Here is an 18,330-nt window from a genome sequence, read left to right on the forward strand (position 1 = left end):
CTTGAACAAGTGGTCACTGCCCAGACTGGAGCCTGCTGGTCATGGCGCATATGAGAAGCAATCAATGAACAACTGAAGTGACACAACTATGAGCTGATGCTTCTCATCTCTCTTGCTAAAAAAAAAAAAGAGAGAGAGAGAGAGAGAAAAAAAGGAAGAAAGAGAAAAGAAACTGAAAAAGACATAAAGAACTGGAAAAGTATTCCATATTCATGAATCAGAAGCATCAACATAGTTAAAATGGCCATATTACCCAAAGCAATATACAAATTTAATGCAATTCCCATTAAAATCCCAATGTCACTTTTTTAAAGAAATACAACAACAACAACAAAATCACCAGATTTGTATGGAACCATAAAAGACATCAAATAGCCAAAGCAATCCCGAGAAAAAAGAATGGAGCCCGGGTATCACACTACAGTATTTGACTTCAAATTATACTACAGAACCACTATAATCAAAACAGCACGGTACCAGAAGAAAAATGATAGATCAATGGAACAGAATCAAGAGCCCAAAATAAAACCACATATATATGGACAAATGATCTTTGACAAAGTAGCCAAAAACACACAACAGAGAAAAGAAAGCCTCTTCAATAAATAGTGTTGGAAAACTGGAAAGCCATAAGCAAAAGAATGAAACTTAACTTATGGTCTGTCGCCCTGCACAAAAATTAATTCAAAATAAATCAAAGACTTAAATATAAGATCTGAAACAACAAATTATCAATACATAAAAGAAACATAGGTACTAAACTTACAAACTTTGGCTGTAGAGAACATTTTATGAATTTTACCCCAAAGTCAAGGAAAGTAAAGGCAAAAATAAATTAATGGGACCACATCAAATTAAAAAGTTTTTGCAAAGCAAAAGAAACTGACAACAAAACAAAAAGGCAGCCAACCAAATGGGAGATTATATACACTGCTCACAAAAATTAGGGTATTTCAATATTAATATGAAGTGATAAAAAAAGCATTTGATTTTTTTTTATTAAACAAGAACATCAGAAAAGCAAACGACAAGTCAAAGAAAGTTGTTCTATTATGTAAATGAGGTGCAAACTCAATTATCGTGATTGAGTAGCATGAGAGACATATTGGTCGGGGTGAACAGAAGAATGTCAAGCTGGATGAGAGTGCCACCCATTCAGATCAGTAGGGTATATGGTCATGCAAGACTGCCAAAACACTGACAGCGATGGGGCATGGACAGGATCAGATTGTCCAGCAGTTCTTGTGGGATCCTCTGCCACTCTTGCTCCAGGGTAACTTCCAGCTCAAGAAGTGTTATGGGAGGTATTGGACAGTTTGCCAGAAGTCTTCCCAGTGCATCTCAAGCATGTTCAATGGTATTCAGATCTGGAGGATGTGAAGGTCAGATCATGTTTTCAATTCCTGCCTCCTGAAGCATGTTATTAAAGAGATGTGCATTGTGGGGCCTTGTATTACTGTCCATGAAAAGAAAGTTGTTTCCAACTGCTCTGGCATAGGGTTCCACTACAGGGTGCAGGACCTCATCTCAATATCTGACAGCAGTCAACGATCCACTTCTGATGACGTGGAGGTCGGTAAGACCACCAGTGCTGATGCCAGCCCACACCATGATTCCACTACCACCGAAGGAGTCCCTTTCTTGCATGAAATGTGAATTCTCCCATATTCCTTGTTCATGCCAGATCAGGACATGATGACTGTCAGGCTGCAGACTGAACCTCATCAGAGAAGAGGACAGTTGACCACTCATCATGCGTCCAATGACAATGTTCATCAGCCCTACTTTTATGGGTGCTATGGTGTTCAGCAGGTTAACAGAATGCACACCATTGGTCGCTGGGCATGCAGTCCAACATGATTTTGTATGGTCTGGGTGCATATCCATCATCTAGTGGCAGAAAGAAACTGTCCCCACAGCTCTGTTGCATTGCTGCGCCTGTTTCTTCTTGCCAATAAAGTCAAATAGCAGTTATCTCAGGCATGGCCAACATACGGTCCGCAGACCATATCCGGCCCATGTAATGAGTTTATGTGGCCCGCAATTAAATTTTTAATATTCTCCGCTACTGTAAAATCTCAGCTACTCAGAAGCGGAAGCATCTTTGATTACTGAAAATTGAGATATTTAGAAGATAGTGATACGCGGAAAAGAATTCCACGTGTGAATAGTCTAGGGTTAACTTCCAATAATCAGTCAAATGGATTCACAATACTTTTTTATTTAAAAAAAAATCCCATTATAAAGATTTACAATTTTTGTACTTATCTGTACTCGATATGAACTGTTTGACATTTAGCAGTGGCGATGTGAAACCCACATTCTTTTAGGCGAAGTTTGCCAGTGCGCACCCAAGGTCAAACAATTCGTTATTTTTGTGGTCAGGTGTGCTGAATCAAGTGGCATTGTAGCATAGACAGTAGCTGCAGTTGATAACTGAAAGCGTGTCCAGATTGTTTGTAAAACGAAATAATTGTTTTATTTGCGATATAACTCCTTCAAGCTCATTCTATTAATTAAGTATTGTTTCGGTTGATGGCGATACAGTTTGGATATTTATACGGTATGTAATTATATTTTTATTAAAATATATTTTTATTAAAATAATATTGTATATTAAAATTTTTTCCCCACTCATGTTTATTCATAAACAAATTACATAATAAAATTTTGTTTACTTAAATGAATCATTTTTGTATTTAACATTTTTTAATTTTAATACTTCATCTGGCTCATGAAAAACATTTTCTTTCTAATCTGGCCCGAGGGCAAAAACTGTTGGCCACGCCTTGGTTACCTCTTACTGTTGTGGCAGATGGGCGACCTTGCCCTCATCTTCTTCATACTGTGCCCGTCTCCTCCTGAAAGTGATTCTACAGTCTGCTAATCATGCTTTGGGATGTCCCAGTGCTGTTGCCACTGTTGTCTGTATTTGACCAACTTCAAGACGTCCTATGGCTCTCCAGGCTTCACATTTGGGCAAATCAAGGGCATTACAAGGGCTGGGAAGTTGCAAGATGTGCACTTTCAAGATTAGGGAATGTGCAGATACTCCAGTACTTTCAGCTTTTGTGTAGTGCATTTTCACCAATGAAATAAAAGTTGAGGCCCTGGCCGGTTGGCTCAGTGGTAGAGCGTCAGCCTGGCGTGCAGGAGTCCCGGGTTCGATTCCCGGCCAGGGTACACAGGAGAAGCGCCCATCTGCTTCTCCACCCCTCCCCCTCTCCTTCCTCTCTGTCTCTCTTTTCCCCTCCTGCAGCCAAGGCTCCATTGGAGCAAAGTTGGCCCGGGTGCTGAGGATGGCTCTGTGGCCTCTGCCTCAGGCAATGGAGTGGCTCTGGTTGTGACAGAGCAACGTCCCAGATGGGCAGAGCATCGCCTCCTGGTGGGTATGCTGGGTGGATCCCGGTCGGGCACATGCGGGAGTCTGTCTGCCTCCCGGTTTCCAACTTCAGAGAAATACAAAAAAAAAAAAAAATTGTATCTCATTTGCATAATTGGACAACTTTCTTTGACTTGTCATTCACTTTTCTGATATTCTTGTTTAATAAAAAAATCAGCCTGACCAGGCGATGGCACAGTGGATAGAGCGTCGGACTGGGATGCAGAGGACCCAGGTTCAAGACCCCGAGGTCGCCAGCTCGAACGCGGGCTCATCTGGTTTGAGCAAAGCTCACAAGCTTGGACCCAAGGTCGCTGGCTTGAGCAAGGGGTTACTCGGTCTGCTGTAGCCCCACAGTCAAGGCACATATGAGAAAGCAATCAATGAACAACTAAGGTGTCACAATGTGCAACGAAAAACTAATGATTGATGCTTCTCATCTCTCCATTCCTATCTGTCTGTCCCTGTCTCTCTGATTCTCTGTCTCTGTAAAAAAATAAAAATATATAAAAAAAACCCAAAAAAAAACCCAAAGGCTTCTTTTTTTAATCACTTCATATTCATTTTGAAATATCCTCTAATTTTTGTGAGCAGTGTATATTCACAAACAGCTCTGACAAGGGGTTTGTATCAAAAATATATAAAGAACTTACAAAGCTCAACAACAAACAAGCAAATAATCCAATTAAAAAATGAGGAGAGGACCTGAACAGACACTTCTCCAGATGTATGAAAAGATGCTCATCTTAACTAGCTATCAGAGAAATGCAAATCAAAGTTACAATGAGATACCACCTCACACCTGTTAGATTAGCTATTATCAACAAGACAGGTAATAAGTGTTGGAGAGGCTGTGGAGAATAAGGAACCCTCATGCACTGCTGGTGGTAATGTAAACTGGTACAGCCACTATGGAAGACAGTATGGTGGTACCTCAAAACATTAAGAATACAATTAGCATATGACCCAGCAATCCCCCTACTGGGTTATCTACCCAAAAAACTTGAAAACATTGGTACACAAAGACACATGCTCCCATATGTTCATCACAATATTATTCACAGTGGCCAAGACATAGAAACAACCAAAGTGTCCATCAACAAGGGACTGAGTAAAGAAGATGTGGTACATACATACAATGAAATACTACTGAATTAAACTTGGTCACGGAAATGGCGCCGTGAGCAGCGCGTCTGACAGATCTCCCCTAAATCACAACAAATTTATCAACTAGAAACAGAAAAATTTATCCTCGGAGCATTCCGGAGTTCCACACAAACTGAAAGCGAAAGGACTGTTATCACTTGAATCTGAGAGACGAGGGTGTGGAGGAAGCTATCGCAGGGACGTTCATTCAAGCCGCGAGGGAGTGCGCCTGTGGTGAGTCAGCCCACACTCGGGAGCCGCGAGCAGCCGGGGGCGCGCGCCCGGTCTGGTTGCAGAGCGAGCACCGCCCACACTCCGGAGCGGTGGCAAGCAGCCGCTGGCGTGCACCCGGTACGGTTGCAGAGGTTGCAGAGCGAGCACCACTAACGTTCCCAGCGGCCCGCGCACTGAGAGTGAGAGTCGCCAGCCACCGGTGCCCGGAGCACCCCATTCGCGCGCGTGCCCTGGGCATTCCACACGCCCAGAGCACCCTACTGGCCAGCACACCCAGGGTGCCCCATTATCCTGCGCCTGGTGCGATCCAGCCGCCAGCGGCAGGGCGAGCGGGAGAGGCAACAGGGTGGTCTTCTACTTGGGAGATTCTCTCTGTGGGCGGGGCACCTCACCCAGCCATTCAAGGTAACAATCAAGCGTTGGGGGAGGGGCGCGCGCAGGCAGCCTAAAATACCTTCGGGAGCACAGCTGCGACCCAATCACTGAAATTAGCTTAACCCATGAAATCTGCGCACCCTCGGTTCTAATTGATAAGATCTCTCTCAGTTCAGCGACCCAAGACAAGAGGCGTGATATTTTTTAGTGCCTCTCGCTAAAGGGGCGGGGGCAACTTCTGATTGATAGAGCCTCCATATTCAGGGATAAACGCTAACAAGAAGGACTTGGCAGATAATAAGATCTATACTACACTAGTCACAAGCAGAGACTAGTGCCTCTTCTTCCCAGCCAAAACAGGCTACAAAGTGTGGAAAGCCTGGGTTGAGAGGTCCAACTGAATGCTAGGTGCTGAACAGTCACCTTGACAACAATTGACTCCCACCCCCGCCTGATTACACTGGAGGCCCTGACTGCCAGAGCCTTTCCCAAAGCCTTGCACTGAGTGGGGATAGAGTGGGGATTTCCCAGCTCTTTGAGCCTCTTACTCCCCAGGCAGAAGCAGTTGCAGCCTTATAGCTGGATCACCAGGCTGCTAATTCAGGAAGGGGGGACTAGGAGAGAGAATCCAGGAAAGCAAACTCTCTCATCATTGGACCCTGCAAACGCCAACAAGCCTTGACTACCAGCAAGACTAAAGCCAATTATATGACATTGCCATAGAATCCCATCAACTGCAAATCCCTACCTAAGTGTGACACAGGGGCAGAGCCTGGGGTACAGAGTCACCGACCAGGAAGAGGGAGAGAAAAGAAAAAGGAAGAAGTTAACCTCTCAAAATAAAGAAAAATCCACAGACTTTACAACTTGTTCCACTAATTTTTTTTTTGTTGTTGTTTGTTTCTTCTATCTTATTGCCTTTATTTCCTCCACCTCGGTCCTACTATTCTCTGCCCATCTTATGCTTCCCTTTTCTTGAACTACACTACCCATGAGTGTTACATTTTATTTCTCTTCTTCATCCTCACCCTCCTTTAAGGTTATACTCCAAAACTCTTAACTCTCACTCTCTCCTCTTTTGTTTTTTTCTTTTTGATTTGCTTTATTTTGTTTTTTTTTTCTCTTCCTTTTTTATTTCTTCCTTTGTTTTTCTCTTTTTCTTATTTTTTCCTTTCTCTTCGTTTTTTCTTTTCTCATTTTACTTTCCTCCCATTTAATCCTCAATCACGAACAAATTAGTTAATTTGGGACTCAAGGCTTTTTTTGGCTTTATTTTTCTTTTTTGCTTTTGTTTTTGTTTTTTTCTTGTTTGTTTATTTTTGTGGCATTTTGGGTCCTCCCAACCCAAGGTCTCCATTGTATTTAGTCTTCGCTCCACTTAATACAACAAATTTTTACTTATTATTTTTATTTTTTTCTTCTTTATTATTCTTTCTTTGGTCCTTTTTTCTGGTTCCCTCTTATCCCTCTCATTACATCTCTTAGTTGACCATCACTTACAAGCAAATCATCTTATGCTTGTCTAAAATTTTCTTCCTTTTTTTTTTGCATTTAGTAGGTCCCTACTCCCTTTTTTTGCCCCTTGAACTCTTCACCCCAAATCAGGCCCTCCATGATAGGCACGATATTTCCCTGAGGAGGGGAGAGGAGGGAAAGAGAAAAAAGAAAAAAAGGGGGAAATAATAAATTATTACTGTTTTTTTTTTGTGGGGTGTTTTACCTTTTTTTTTTTTTACTTTTTACTCTTTATTAATTCTAATTAGTGCTATCAACAAGACCACCCTCAGATGCCAATAAGAAAGAGGAAATAGAATATTATGGATACAAAAGAAAGAGAGGTAACACAAATAGATGTGGAAAAATCTATGGAGAAAAGACTTAACATATTGGAAGCCTTGGAGCTAAATGACAGAGAATTTAAAATAGAAATCTTAAAAATACTCAGAGATATACAAGAAAACACAGAAAGGCAATATAGGGAGATCAGAAAACAACTCAATGAACACAAAGAATATATTACCAAGGAAATTGAAACTATTAAAACAAATCAAACAAATGAAAAACTCAATTCACGAGCTGAAAAACGAGGTAACAAGCTTAGCTAACAGAACAGCCCAGATTGAGGATAGGATTAGTGAAATAGAAGACAAACAACTTGAGGCACAACAGAGAGAAGAAGAAAGAGACTCAAAAATAATAAAAAACGAGAAAGCCCTACAGGAATTGTCTGACTCCATCAGAAAGAATAACATAAGAATAATAGGTATATCAGAGGGAGAAGAGAAAGAAAATGGAATGGAGAATATACTCAAACAAATAATAGACGAGAACTTCCCAAGCCTGTGGAAAGAACTAAAGCCTCAAATTCAAGAAGCAAACAGAACACCGAGTTTTCTTAACCCCAACAAACCCACTCCAAATCACATCATAATAAAGATGACACAAACCAATGACAAAGAAAAAATTCTCAAGGCAGCCAGGGAAAAGAAGAGTACAACATATACAGGAAGGCCTATTAGATTATCATCAGATTTCTCAGCAGAAACTCTACAAGCTAGAAGAGAATGGACTCCAATATTTAAAGCCCTGAAAGAGAGGAACTTTCAGTCAAGAATACTATACCCATCAAAGCTATCCTTCAAGTATGAAGGAGATAGAAAAACATTCACAAATACAGAAAAGATGAGAGAATTTATCAACAGAAAGCCCCCACTCCAGGAAATACTAAAGGGGGTTTTACAACCAGATTCAAAGAACAAAAGAAAACAACACCACAAGTAACAGCTCCACCAAGAACACAATAAAACCAAACTTAAACTGTGACAACAAAGGAAAAAAAGGGGGGAGAGGATGGAGATTAACAGTAGCAAAGGACGATGAAGTGCAGAAATACTTATAAGATAGGGTACTACAATGAATATGGTAGGTACCCTTTTCATTACTTAATGGTAACCACCCTTGAAAAAACCACCACAAAAACACTTGACTTAAAAAAGGTAGCAACAGAGGAAAGAAGTATGGAACACAAACAAACAAAAACAAATGATAGAAAAACAAAAGAGAAGAATCAAACTAGATACAAAACTAACAGAAAGCAATTTATAAAATGGCAGTAGGGAACCCACAAGTGTCAATAATTACACTAAATATAAATGGATTAAACTTACCAATAAAAAGACACAGAGTAGCAGAATGGATTAAAAAAGAAAATCCAACTATATGCTGCCTACAAGAAACACATCTAAGCAACAAGGATAAAAACAAATTCAAAGTGAAAGGCTGGAAAACAATACTCCAAGCAAACAACACCCAAAAAAAAGCAGGTGTAGCAATACTCATATCTAATAATGCTGACTACAAGACAGAAAAAGTACTCAGAGACAAAAATGGTCATTTCATAATGATTAAGGGGAAGTTGAATCAAGAAGACATAACAATCCTTAATATATATGCACCAAACCAAGGAGCACCAAAATATATAAGACAGCTACTTATTGACCTTAAAACAAAAACTAACAAAAATACAATCATACTTGGAGACCTCAATACACCGCTGACGGCTCTAGATCAGTCATCCAAACAGAGAATCAATAAAGATATAGTGGCCTTAATCGAAATACTAGAACACCTGGATATGATAGACATCTACAGGACACTTCATCCCAAAGCGACAGAGTATACATTTTTCTCTAGTGTACATGGAACATTCTCAAGAATTGACCATATGTTGGGACACAAAGACAATATCAGCAAATTTAGAAAAATTGAAATTGTACCAAGCATATTTTCTGATCATAAAGCCTTGAAACTAGAATTCAACTGCAAAAAAGAGGGGGGAAAACCCACAAAAATGTGGAAACTAAACAACATACTTCTAAAAAATGAATGGGTCAAAGAAGAAATAAGCGCAGAGATCAAAAGATATATACAGACAAATGAAAATGAAAATACGACATATCAGAATCTCTGGGATGCAGCAAAAGCAGTAATAAGAGGAAAGTTCATATCACTTCAGGCCTATATGAACAAACAAGAGAGAGCCGAAGTAAACCACTTAACTTCACACCTTAAGGAACTAGAAAAAGAAGAACAAAGACAACCCAAAACCAGCCCAAGAAAGGAGATAATAAAAATCAGAGCAGAAATAAATGAAATAGAGAATAGAAAAACTATAGACAAAATCAATAAAACAAGGAGCTGGTTCTTTGAAAAGATCAACAAAATTGACAAATCCTTGGCAAGACTCACCAAGGAAAAACGGCACAGGACTCAAATAAATAAAATCGAAAATGAAAGAGGAGAGATCACCACAGACATCATAGATATACAAAGAATTATTGTAGAATACTATGAAAAATTATATGCCACCAAATACAACAATCTAGAAGAAATGGATAAATTCCTAGAACAATACAACCTTCCTAGACTGAGTCATGAAGAAGCAGAAAGCCTAAACAGACCAATCAGCAGGGAGGAAATAGAAAAAACTATTAAAAACCTCCCCAAAAATAAAAGTCCAGGCCCTGACGGTTATACTAGTGAATTCTATCACACATTCAAAGAAGACTTGGTTCCTATTCTACTCAAAGTCTTCCAAAAAATTGAAGAAGAAGCAATACTTCCAAACACATTTTATGAGGCCAACATAACCCTCATACCAAAACCTGGCAAGGATGGCACAAAGAAAGAAAACTACAGACCAATATCTCTAATGAATACAGATGCTAAAATACTAAACAAAATACTGGCAAACCGAATACAACAACATATTAAAAAAATAATACATCATGATCAAGTGGGATTCATCCCAGAATCTCAAGGGTGGTTCAACATACGCAAAACGGTTAACGTAATACACCATATCAACAAAACAAAAAACAAAAACCACATGATCTTATCAATAGATGCAGAAAAGGCTTTTGATAAAATACAACACAATTTTATGTTTAAGACTCTCAACAAAATGGGTATAGAAGGAAAATATCTCAACATGATAAAGGCCATATATGATAAACCATCAGCCAACATCCTATTAAACGGCATAAAACTGAGGACTTTCTACCTTAAATCAGGAACAAGACAGGGTTGTCCACTCTCTCCACTCTTATTCAACGTGGTGCTAGAAGTTCTGGCCAGAGCAATCAGACAAGACAAAGAAATAAAAGGCATCCATATTGGAAAAGAAGAAGTAAAGCTATCACTTTTTGCTGATGATATGATCCTATACATCGAAAACCTGAAGGACTCCACAAAAAGATTATTAGAAACAATAAACCAATACAGTAAGGTCGCAGGATACAAAATTAACATACAAAAGTCCATAGCCTTTCTATATGCCAACAATGAAATATTAGAAAACGAACTCAAAAAAATAATCCCCTTCACGATTGCAACAAAAAAAATAAAATACCTAGGAATAAACATAACAAAGAACGTAAAGGACCTATATAATGAAAATTACAAAGCATTGTTAAGGGAAATCGAAAAAGATACAATGAGATGGAAAAATATTCCTTGTTCTTGGATAGGAAGAATAAATATAATTAAAATGGCCATATTACCCAAAGCAATATACAAATTTAATGCAATTCCCATCAAAATCCCTATGAGATTTTTTAAAGAAATGGAACAAAAAATCATCAGATTTATATGGAACTATAAAAAACCCCGAATAGCCAAAACAATCCTAAGGAAAAAGAATGAAGCTGGGGGCATTACAATACCTGACTTTAAACTATATTATAGGGCCACGATAATCAAAACAGCATGGTATTGGCAGAAAAATAGACACTCAGACCAATGGAACAGAATAGAAAGCCCAGAAATAAAACCACATATATATGGTCAAATAATTTTTGATAAAGGGGCCAACAACACACAATGGAGAAAAGAAAGCCTCTTCAACAAATGGTGTTGGGAAAACTGGAAAGCCACATGCAAATGAATGAAACTCGACTACAGGCTGTCCCCGTGTACTAAAATTAATTCAAAATGGATCAAAGACCTAAATATAAGACCTGAAACAATAAAGTACATAGAAGAAGACATAGGTACTAAAATCATGGACCTGGGTTTTAAAGAACATTTTATGAACTTGACTCCAATGGCAAGAGAAGTGAAGGCAAAGATAAATGAATGGGACTACATCAGAATAAAAAGTTTTTGCTCAGCAAGAGAAACTGATATCAAAATAAACAGACAGCCAACTAAATGGGAAATGATATTTTCAAACAACAGCTCAGATAAGGGCCTAATATCCAAAATTTACAAAGAACTCATAAAACTCAACAACAAACAAACAAACAATCCCATAAAAAAATGGGAAGAGGACATGAACAGACACTTCTCCCAGGAAGAGATACAAATGGCCAACAGATATATGAAAAGATGCTCAGCTTCATTAGTTATTAGAGAAATGCAAATCAAAACTACAATGAGATACCACCTCACCCCTGTTAGATTAGCTATTATCAACAAGACGGGTAATAGCAAATGTTGGAGAGGCTGTGGAGAAAAAGGAACCCTCATTCACTGTTGGTGGGACTGTAAAGTAGTACAACCATTATGGAGGAAAGTATGGTGGTTCCTCAAAAAACTGCAAATAGAACTACCTTATGACCCAGCAATCCCTCTACTGGGTATATACCCCAAAACATCAGAAACATTGATATGTGAAGACACATGTAGCCCCATGTTCATTGCAGCACTGTTCACAGTGGCCAAGACATGGAAACAACCAAAAAGCCCTTCAATAGAAGACTGGATAAAGAAGATGTGGCACATATACACTATGGAATACTACTCAGCCATAAGAAATGATGACATCAGATCATTTACAGCAAAATGGTGGGATCTTGATAACATTATAAGGAGTGAAATAAGTAAATCAGAAAAAAACAAGAACTACATGATTCCATACATTGGTGGAACATAAAAAGGAGACTAAGAGACATGGACAAGAGTGTGGTGGTTACCAGGGGTGGGGGGAGGGAGGACATGGGAGGGAGGGAGGGAGAGAGTTAGGGGGAGGGGGAGGGGCACAGAGAACTAGATAGAGGGTGGCGGAGGACAATCTGACTTTGGGCGAGGGGGTACGCAACATAATTTAATGACAAAATAACCTAGACATGTTTTCTTTGAATATATGTACCCTGATTTATTAATGTCATCCCATTACCATTAATAAAAATTTATTAAAAAAAAAATACTACTTAGCCGTAAGAAATGATGACATATTGCCATTTACAACAACATGGATGGACCTTGAGAACATTATGCTGGGTGAAATAAGTAAATCAGAAAAAGCTAAGAACTATATGATTTCACACATAGGTGGTATAGATATAAATTGAGACTCATGGACATAGACAAAAGTGAAGTGATAACCATGGGGAGGGGTTGGCCAAGGGCAGTAAAGAGGGACAAACACATGGCAGTGAAAAATGATTTGACTTTAGGAGATGGGCATGCAACGCAATCAACATTTCAATTGCTATAGAGATGGTCACCTGAATCTTATATACTCTCATTAATCAATATCACCTCATAAAATTTAATTTCTAAATAAGAAAAAAAATCAACATTTAACACACTGAAAAATAAATTTTTATTTAAAACTGTTATTTCCAAATAAATTCTTTTAATAGTATGGAAAACTATTCTGTTTCTTTTTTTTAAAATATTTTATTTATTGATTTTTAGAGAGAGGGGGGAGAGAGAGAGAAAGAGGAGGAGCAGGAAGCATCAACTCCCATATGTGCCTTGACCAGGCAAGCCCAGGGTTTCGAACCAGCAACCTCAGTGTTCCAGGTCGACACTTTATCCCACTGCGCCACCACAGGTCAGGCCTATTCTGTTTCTTTTTAAACTATTTCCCATTTAATTCAAACTCAAGCAAGGGCACAGTTTACTCTCTAGTCCTACCTTGATAAATAATCCTGTTAACGGCCAAAATGGTGAGCCTCTGCAGTCTCTGCACCAGCTCCGTTTCGGTCGCCTGTACGGGGTTCTCCTGGCTCATTCTCCGTTGCATCATCACATGAAGTTCATCACTTGCCACTGAACGCATTTTCATCAGAAGAGAGTCGGTTTGAGCAAGGGGAACTTTCTGAGGACCTTCAAATATATAACATCAAATGCCAGAGTTAACAGGATGAAGCAAATTATTTTTGCTGCAATTTTTTGAGTATCAGAGCATGAAAAGAACTTTATTTAATACAAGGTTAATTTAACAAAGGAAAGGTTGATTAAGAGAAAGTGATGTTTGAAGAAGTGCAACAGTACTTCTGATTTCAAAGTCCTAAATAAGAATTCTGAAGCTAGTGACCTAGCTATTGTCTGGCAAAATCTGAGTGTCCTGAAAAACTCTAAGAATTAGAAGGGTATATGTAAGTAGTTCAGAATATTTTGACAAAATATCAATATTTTCAAATACTGTTGCACTTCCTTGTATTCTAATCAATAGATTTTTAAAAGCACATTGTGTTTCAGTAAGAACATTATTTCTGGATAATTGCCACTGTTGAATTTTATACAGTAGTTTTGAGAAGTGCATATGACATAGTAGAAATCAGAGGAAGGTGAGATCAGAAAGATGAATATCGGCCCAGTGATTTGCTAGTAAGTGATTTGCTGCATATGTATCACTTGGAATTCAATCCCACAAAAGCATTTCCTGAGAAATGTTTCCTCAGATTAAACAGGTAGGATTGGCATTCAGCACTGTTACTGCACCTGCTCCAAGAGGTACCACACAGGGAGTGGATCCAGGAGAAAAGGAGAGGCATGTGTCTTGACTGAACGCACTGAAGGAGAAGGGTATTGGAAGCTGACCGTAAGAACAGAAGTGGCGTCTTGTTAGCTGAGCAACAGTGGAACCCTTCATTGGAATTGAACCTTTGTTTTAGATTATGAAAAAAATACATCAATTCCCATAAATAGCCTCTTACATATCACAAAATCTGATAAAGCTAATGACACCCTGCAAGATTTTAGGTATTTTCATATTATTTTAGATTGTCCAATATTTTAGGTAATCAGTTAATACATTTTGATGGGTAGAGTCACCTTTGAGATAAAAAATGAAGCAAATAAAAAGAAAAAATTCCTATCCATGATATATTCAAGAATAATGTTGTCAAACTTTGTCCTTAGTTTAAGCAGATTCTTCCTAAGGTCTATTTCTCTGATAGCGTTCATCTGTATAAGCAGCTGATGATACTAACTCTGAGGCACAGCCATGTGCTAAGCAAGGAAATGTTAAATCTTTTGCAATGCTGTGTACTCGACAAAATGGGGATTTCAGGTCTCATGCTGTGAAGTCACACTGGGCTGCTGTAGCCCTAACTATACTTTTTTCTAAGCCTCAGTTTCCTCACCTGTAAGACATGGATTAGAAAGTAAAACAGAGTCACACAACAGGCATATTCTGTCACTCTGTGACATTATACATGAAACATACACTGCTCACAAAAATTAGGGGATTTTTTAAAATTTATTTATTAAATTTAATGCAGTGACATTGATAAATCAGGGTACATATGGTGAGAGAAAACATCTCTAGATTATTTTGACATTTGATTGTGCTGTATACCCCTCCCCCAAAGCTAAATTGTCTTCTGTCACCTTCTATCTGGTTTTCTTTGTGCCCCTCCCCTCCCCCAACCCCTCTCTCCTTCACCCCATCCCCCCAACCCCCACCCCTGTTGCCATCACATTCTTGTTCATGTCTCTGAGTCTTTTTTATGTCCCTTCTATGTATGGATTCATATAGTTCTTAGTTTTTTTTCTTATTTACTTATTTCATTCTGTATAATGTTATCAAGGTCCATCCATGTTATTGTAAATGATCCAATGTCATCATTTCTTATGGCTGAGTAGTATTCCATAGTATATATGTACCAAAGCTTTTTAATCTACTCGTCCTCTGACAGACACTTGGGCTGTTTCCAGATCTTCGCTATTGTGAACAATGCTGCCATAAACATGGGGGTGCATTTCTCCTTTTGGAGCCGTTCTATGGTGTCCTTGGGGTATATTCCTAAAAGTGGGATAGCTAGGTCAAAAGGCAGTTCGATTTTCAGTTTTTTGAGGAATCTCCATACTGTTTTCCACAGTGGCTGCACCAGTCTGCATTCCCACCAGCAGTGCAGGAGGGATCCCTTTTCTCCACATCTTCGCCAGCACTTATTCTGTGTTGTTTTGTTGATGAGCGCCATTCTGACTGGTGTGAGGTGATATCTCATTGTGGTTTTAATTTGCATTTCTCTAATGATTAGTGATGTTGAGCATTTTTTCATATGCCTATTGGCCATCTGTATGTCCTCTTTGGAGAAGTGTCTATTCATCTCTTTTGCCCATTTTTGGATTGGATTGTTTGTCTTCCTGGTGTTGAGATTTACAAGTTCTTTATAAATTTTGGTTATTAACCCCTTATCAGACGTATTGTCAAATATGTTCTCCCATTGTGTAGTTTCTCTTCTTATTCTGTTCTTGTTGTCTTTAGCTGTGCAAAAGCTTTTTAGATTGATATAGTCCCATTTGTTTGTTTATCCTGTCTTTTATTTTACTTCCCCGTGGAGATAAATCAGCAAATATATTGCTCTGAGAGATGTCCGAGAGCTTACTGCCTATGTTTTCTTCTAAGATGCTTATGGTTTCACGGCCTACATTTAAGTCTTTTATTCATTTTGAGTTTATTTTTGTGAGTGGTGTAAGCTGGTGATCTATCAATAGTTTCATTTTTTTGTAGGTAGCTGTCCAATTTTCCCAACACCATTTGTTAAAGAGGCTGTCTTTACTCCATTGTATTTCCTTACCTCCTTTGTCAAATATCAGTTGTCCATAGACCTGTGGGTTTATTTCTGGGTTCTCTGTTCTGTTCCATTGATCTATATGCCTATTTTTATGCCAGTACCAGGCTGTTTTGAGTACAATGGCCTTGTAGTATAACTTGATATCAGGAAGTGTGATACCTCCCACTTTATTCTTCTTTTTTAAGGTTGCTGAGGCTATTCGTGTTCTCTTTTGGTTCCATATAAATTTTTGGAATATGTGGTCTATATCTTTGAAGTATGTCATTGGTATTTTAATCGGTATTGCATTGAATTTATAGATTGCTTTGGGTAATATGGACATTTTAATGATGTTTATTCTTCCTAACCATGAGCACGGTATATGCTTCCACTTGTTTGTATCTTCCTTGATTTCTTTTATCAATGCTTTGTAATTTTCTGAGTACAAGTCTTTAGTCTCCTTGGTTAAGTTTATTCCTAGGCACTTTATTTTTTTGGTTGTAATTTTGAAGGGAATTGTTTCCTTAATTTCTCTGACTGTTCATTGTTGGTGTATAAAAATGCCTCTGATTTCTGAGTATTGATTTTATATCCTGCCACTTTGCTGAATTCATTTATCAGGTCCAGTAGCTTTTTGACTGAGACTTTAGGGTTTTTTATATACAATATCATATCATCTGCAAATAATGATAGTTTTACTTCTTCTTTTCCAACTTGAATGCCTTTTATTTCTTCTTCTTGTCTGATTGCTGTGGCTAGGACTTCCAGGACTATGTTAAATAAGAGTGGTGAAAGGGGGCACCCCTACCTTGTTCCTGATCTTAAGGGTATTGCTTTTAATTTTTGCCCATTGAGTATGATGTTGGCTGTGGGTTTCTCATAGATGGCTTTTTATCGTGTTGAGGTATGTTCCCTGTATTCCCCCTTGCTAAGAGTTTTGATCATGAATGGGTGCTGGATTTTATCAAATGCTTTTTCTGCATCTATTGAAATTATCATATGGTTTTTCTCCTTCTTTTTGTTTATGTGATGAATCATATTGATTGATTTACGAATACTGTACCAGCCTTGCCTCCCCAGAATAAATCCCACTTGATCATGGTGTATGATTTTTTTCCATATATTGTTGGATCCGGTTTGCTAATATTTTGTTGAGGATTTTAGCATCTATATTCATCAGAGATATTGGCCTATAATTTTGTTCTTTGTGTTGTCTTTGCCTGGTTTTGGAATCAGAATTATGCTCGCCTCACAGAAGGAGCTTGGAAGTCTTCCTTCCTCTTGAATTTTTTGAAATAGTTTGAGAAGGATAGGAGTTAGTTCTTCTTTGAATATGTGGTAGAATTCTGCTGTGAAGCTATCGGGCCCCAGACTTTTCTTTGTTGGGAGTTTTTTGATAACTGTTTTGATCTCATTTGTTGTAATCGGTATGTTTAGGTTTTCTGATTCTTCCAGATTGCTTTTTGGAAGATTGTATGTTTCAAGGAATTTGTCCATTTCATCTAGGTTGTCTAGTTTTTTGGCATACAGTTCTTCATAGTATTTTCTTACAATATTTTGTATTTCTGTTGTGTCAGTTGTTATTTCTCCTCTCTCATTTCTAATTTTATTTGAGTCTTCTCTCTCTTTTTCTTGGTGAGTCTAGTTAAAGGTTCATCAATCTTGTTTACCTTTTCAAAGAACCAGCTTCTAGTTTCATTGATCCTCTGTATTGTTTCTTTAGCCTCTATGTCATTTATTTCTGCTCTGATCTTTATTATTTCCTTCCTTCTACTACATTTGGGCTTTACTTGCTGTTCTTTTTCTAGTTCTTTTAGATGCAGGGTTAAGTAGTTTATTTGAGCTTTTTCTAGCTTCTGAAAGTTGCCTGTAGTGCTATGAACTTCCCTCTCAGCACTGCTTTCGCTGTGTCCTATAAATTTTGAGTTGTTGTATGCTCATTGTCATTCATTTCTAGGAATTTTTTTATTTCATCTTTGATCTCATTCTTAATCCATTCATTATTTAACAACCTGCTATTTAGTTTCCATGTGTTTGAGAATTTTTGAGCTTTTCTGTTGTAGTTCATTTCTAGTTTCATGCCGTTGTGATCGGAGAAAATGCTTGATATGATTTCAGTCTTCTTAAATTTGTTGAGAGCACTTTTGTGCCCTAACATGTGGTTTATCCTTGAGAATGTACCATGAGCACTTGAAAAGAATGTATATTCTGCTGCTTTAGGGTGAAAGGTTCTGAAGATATCTATTAAATCCAGTTGATCTAGTGTTTCCAATAAGTCTGCTGTTTCTTTGTTAATTTTCTTTCTTGAGGATCTATCTAATGATGTTAGTGGGGTATTGAAATCCCCTACTACTATAGTATTGCTGTTGATCTCGCCCTTTAAATCCATCAAAGTCTGCT

The 18,330-nt window shown here is 38.2% G+C and overlaps 1 protein-coding gene across 2 annotated transcripts in view; it reads right to left on the reverse strand.

Moving 5' to 3' along the window:
- The window catches only part of LYST (lysosomal trafficking regulator), a 281,303-nt gene that overhangs the window by 121,982 nt on the left and 140,991 nt on the right, over positions 1-18,330 (reverse strand). The window contains exons 28-29 of one of the 2 annotated variants that reach the window (XM_066235524.1): positions 13,871-14,032; positions 13,061-13,252 (exon numbers count right to left, since the gene is read on the reverse strand). In XM_066235524.1, the coding sequence (XP_066091621.1) occupies positions 13,061-13,252; positions 13,871-14,032 (354 nt within the window). The remainder of the gene's footprint in view (positions 1-13,060; positions 13,253-13,870; positions 14,033-18,330) is intronic. The other variant, XM_066235534.1, reaches the window with a different exon arrangement.

The sequence above is a fragment of the Saccopteryx bilineata genome, chromosome 1 (genome assembly GCF_036850765.1).
Source record: "Saccopteryx bilineata isolate mSacBil1 chromosome 1, mSacBil1_pri_phased_curated, whole genome shotgun sequence".
Taxonomy (NCBI): domain Eukaryota; kingdom Metazoa; phylum Chordata; class Mammalia; order Chiroptera; family Emballonuridae; genus Saccopteryx; species Saccopteryx bilineata.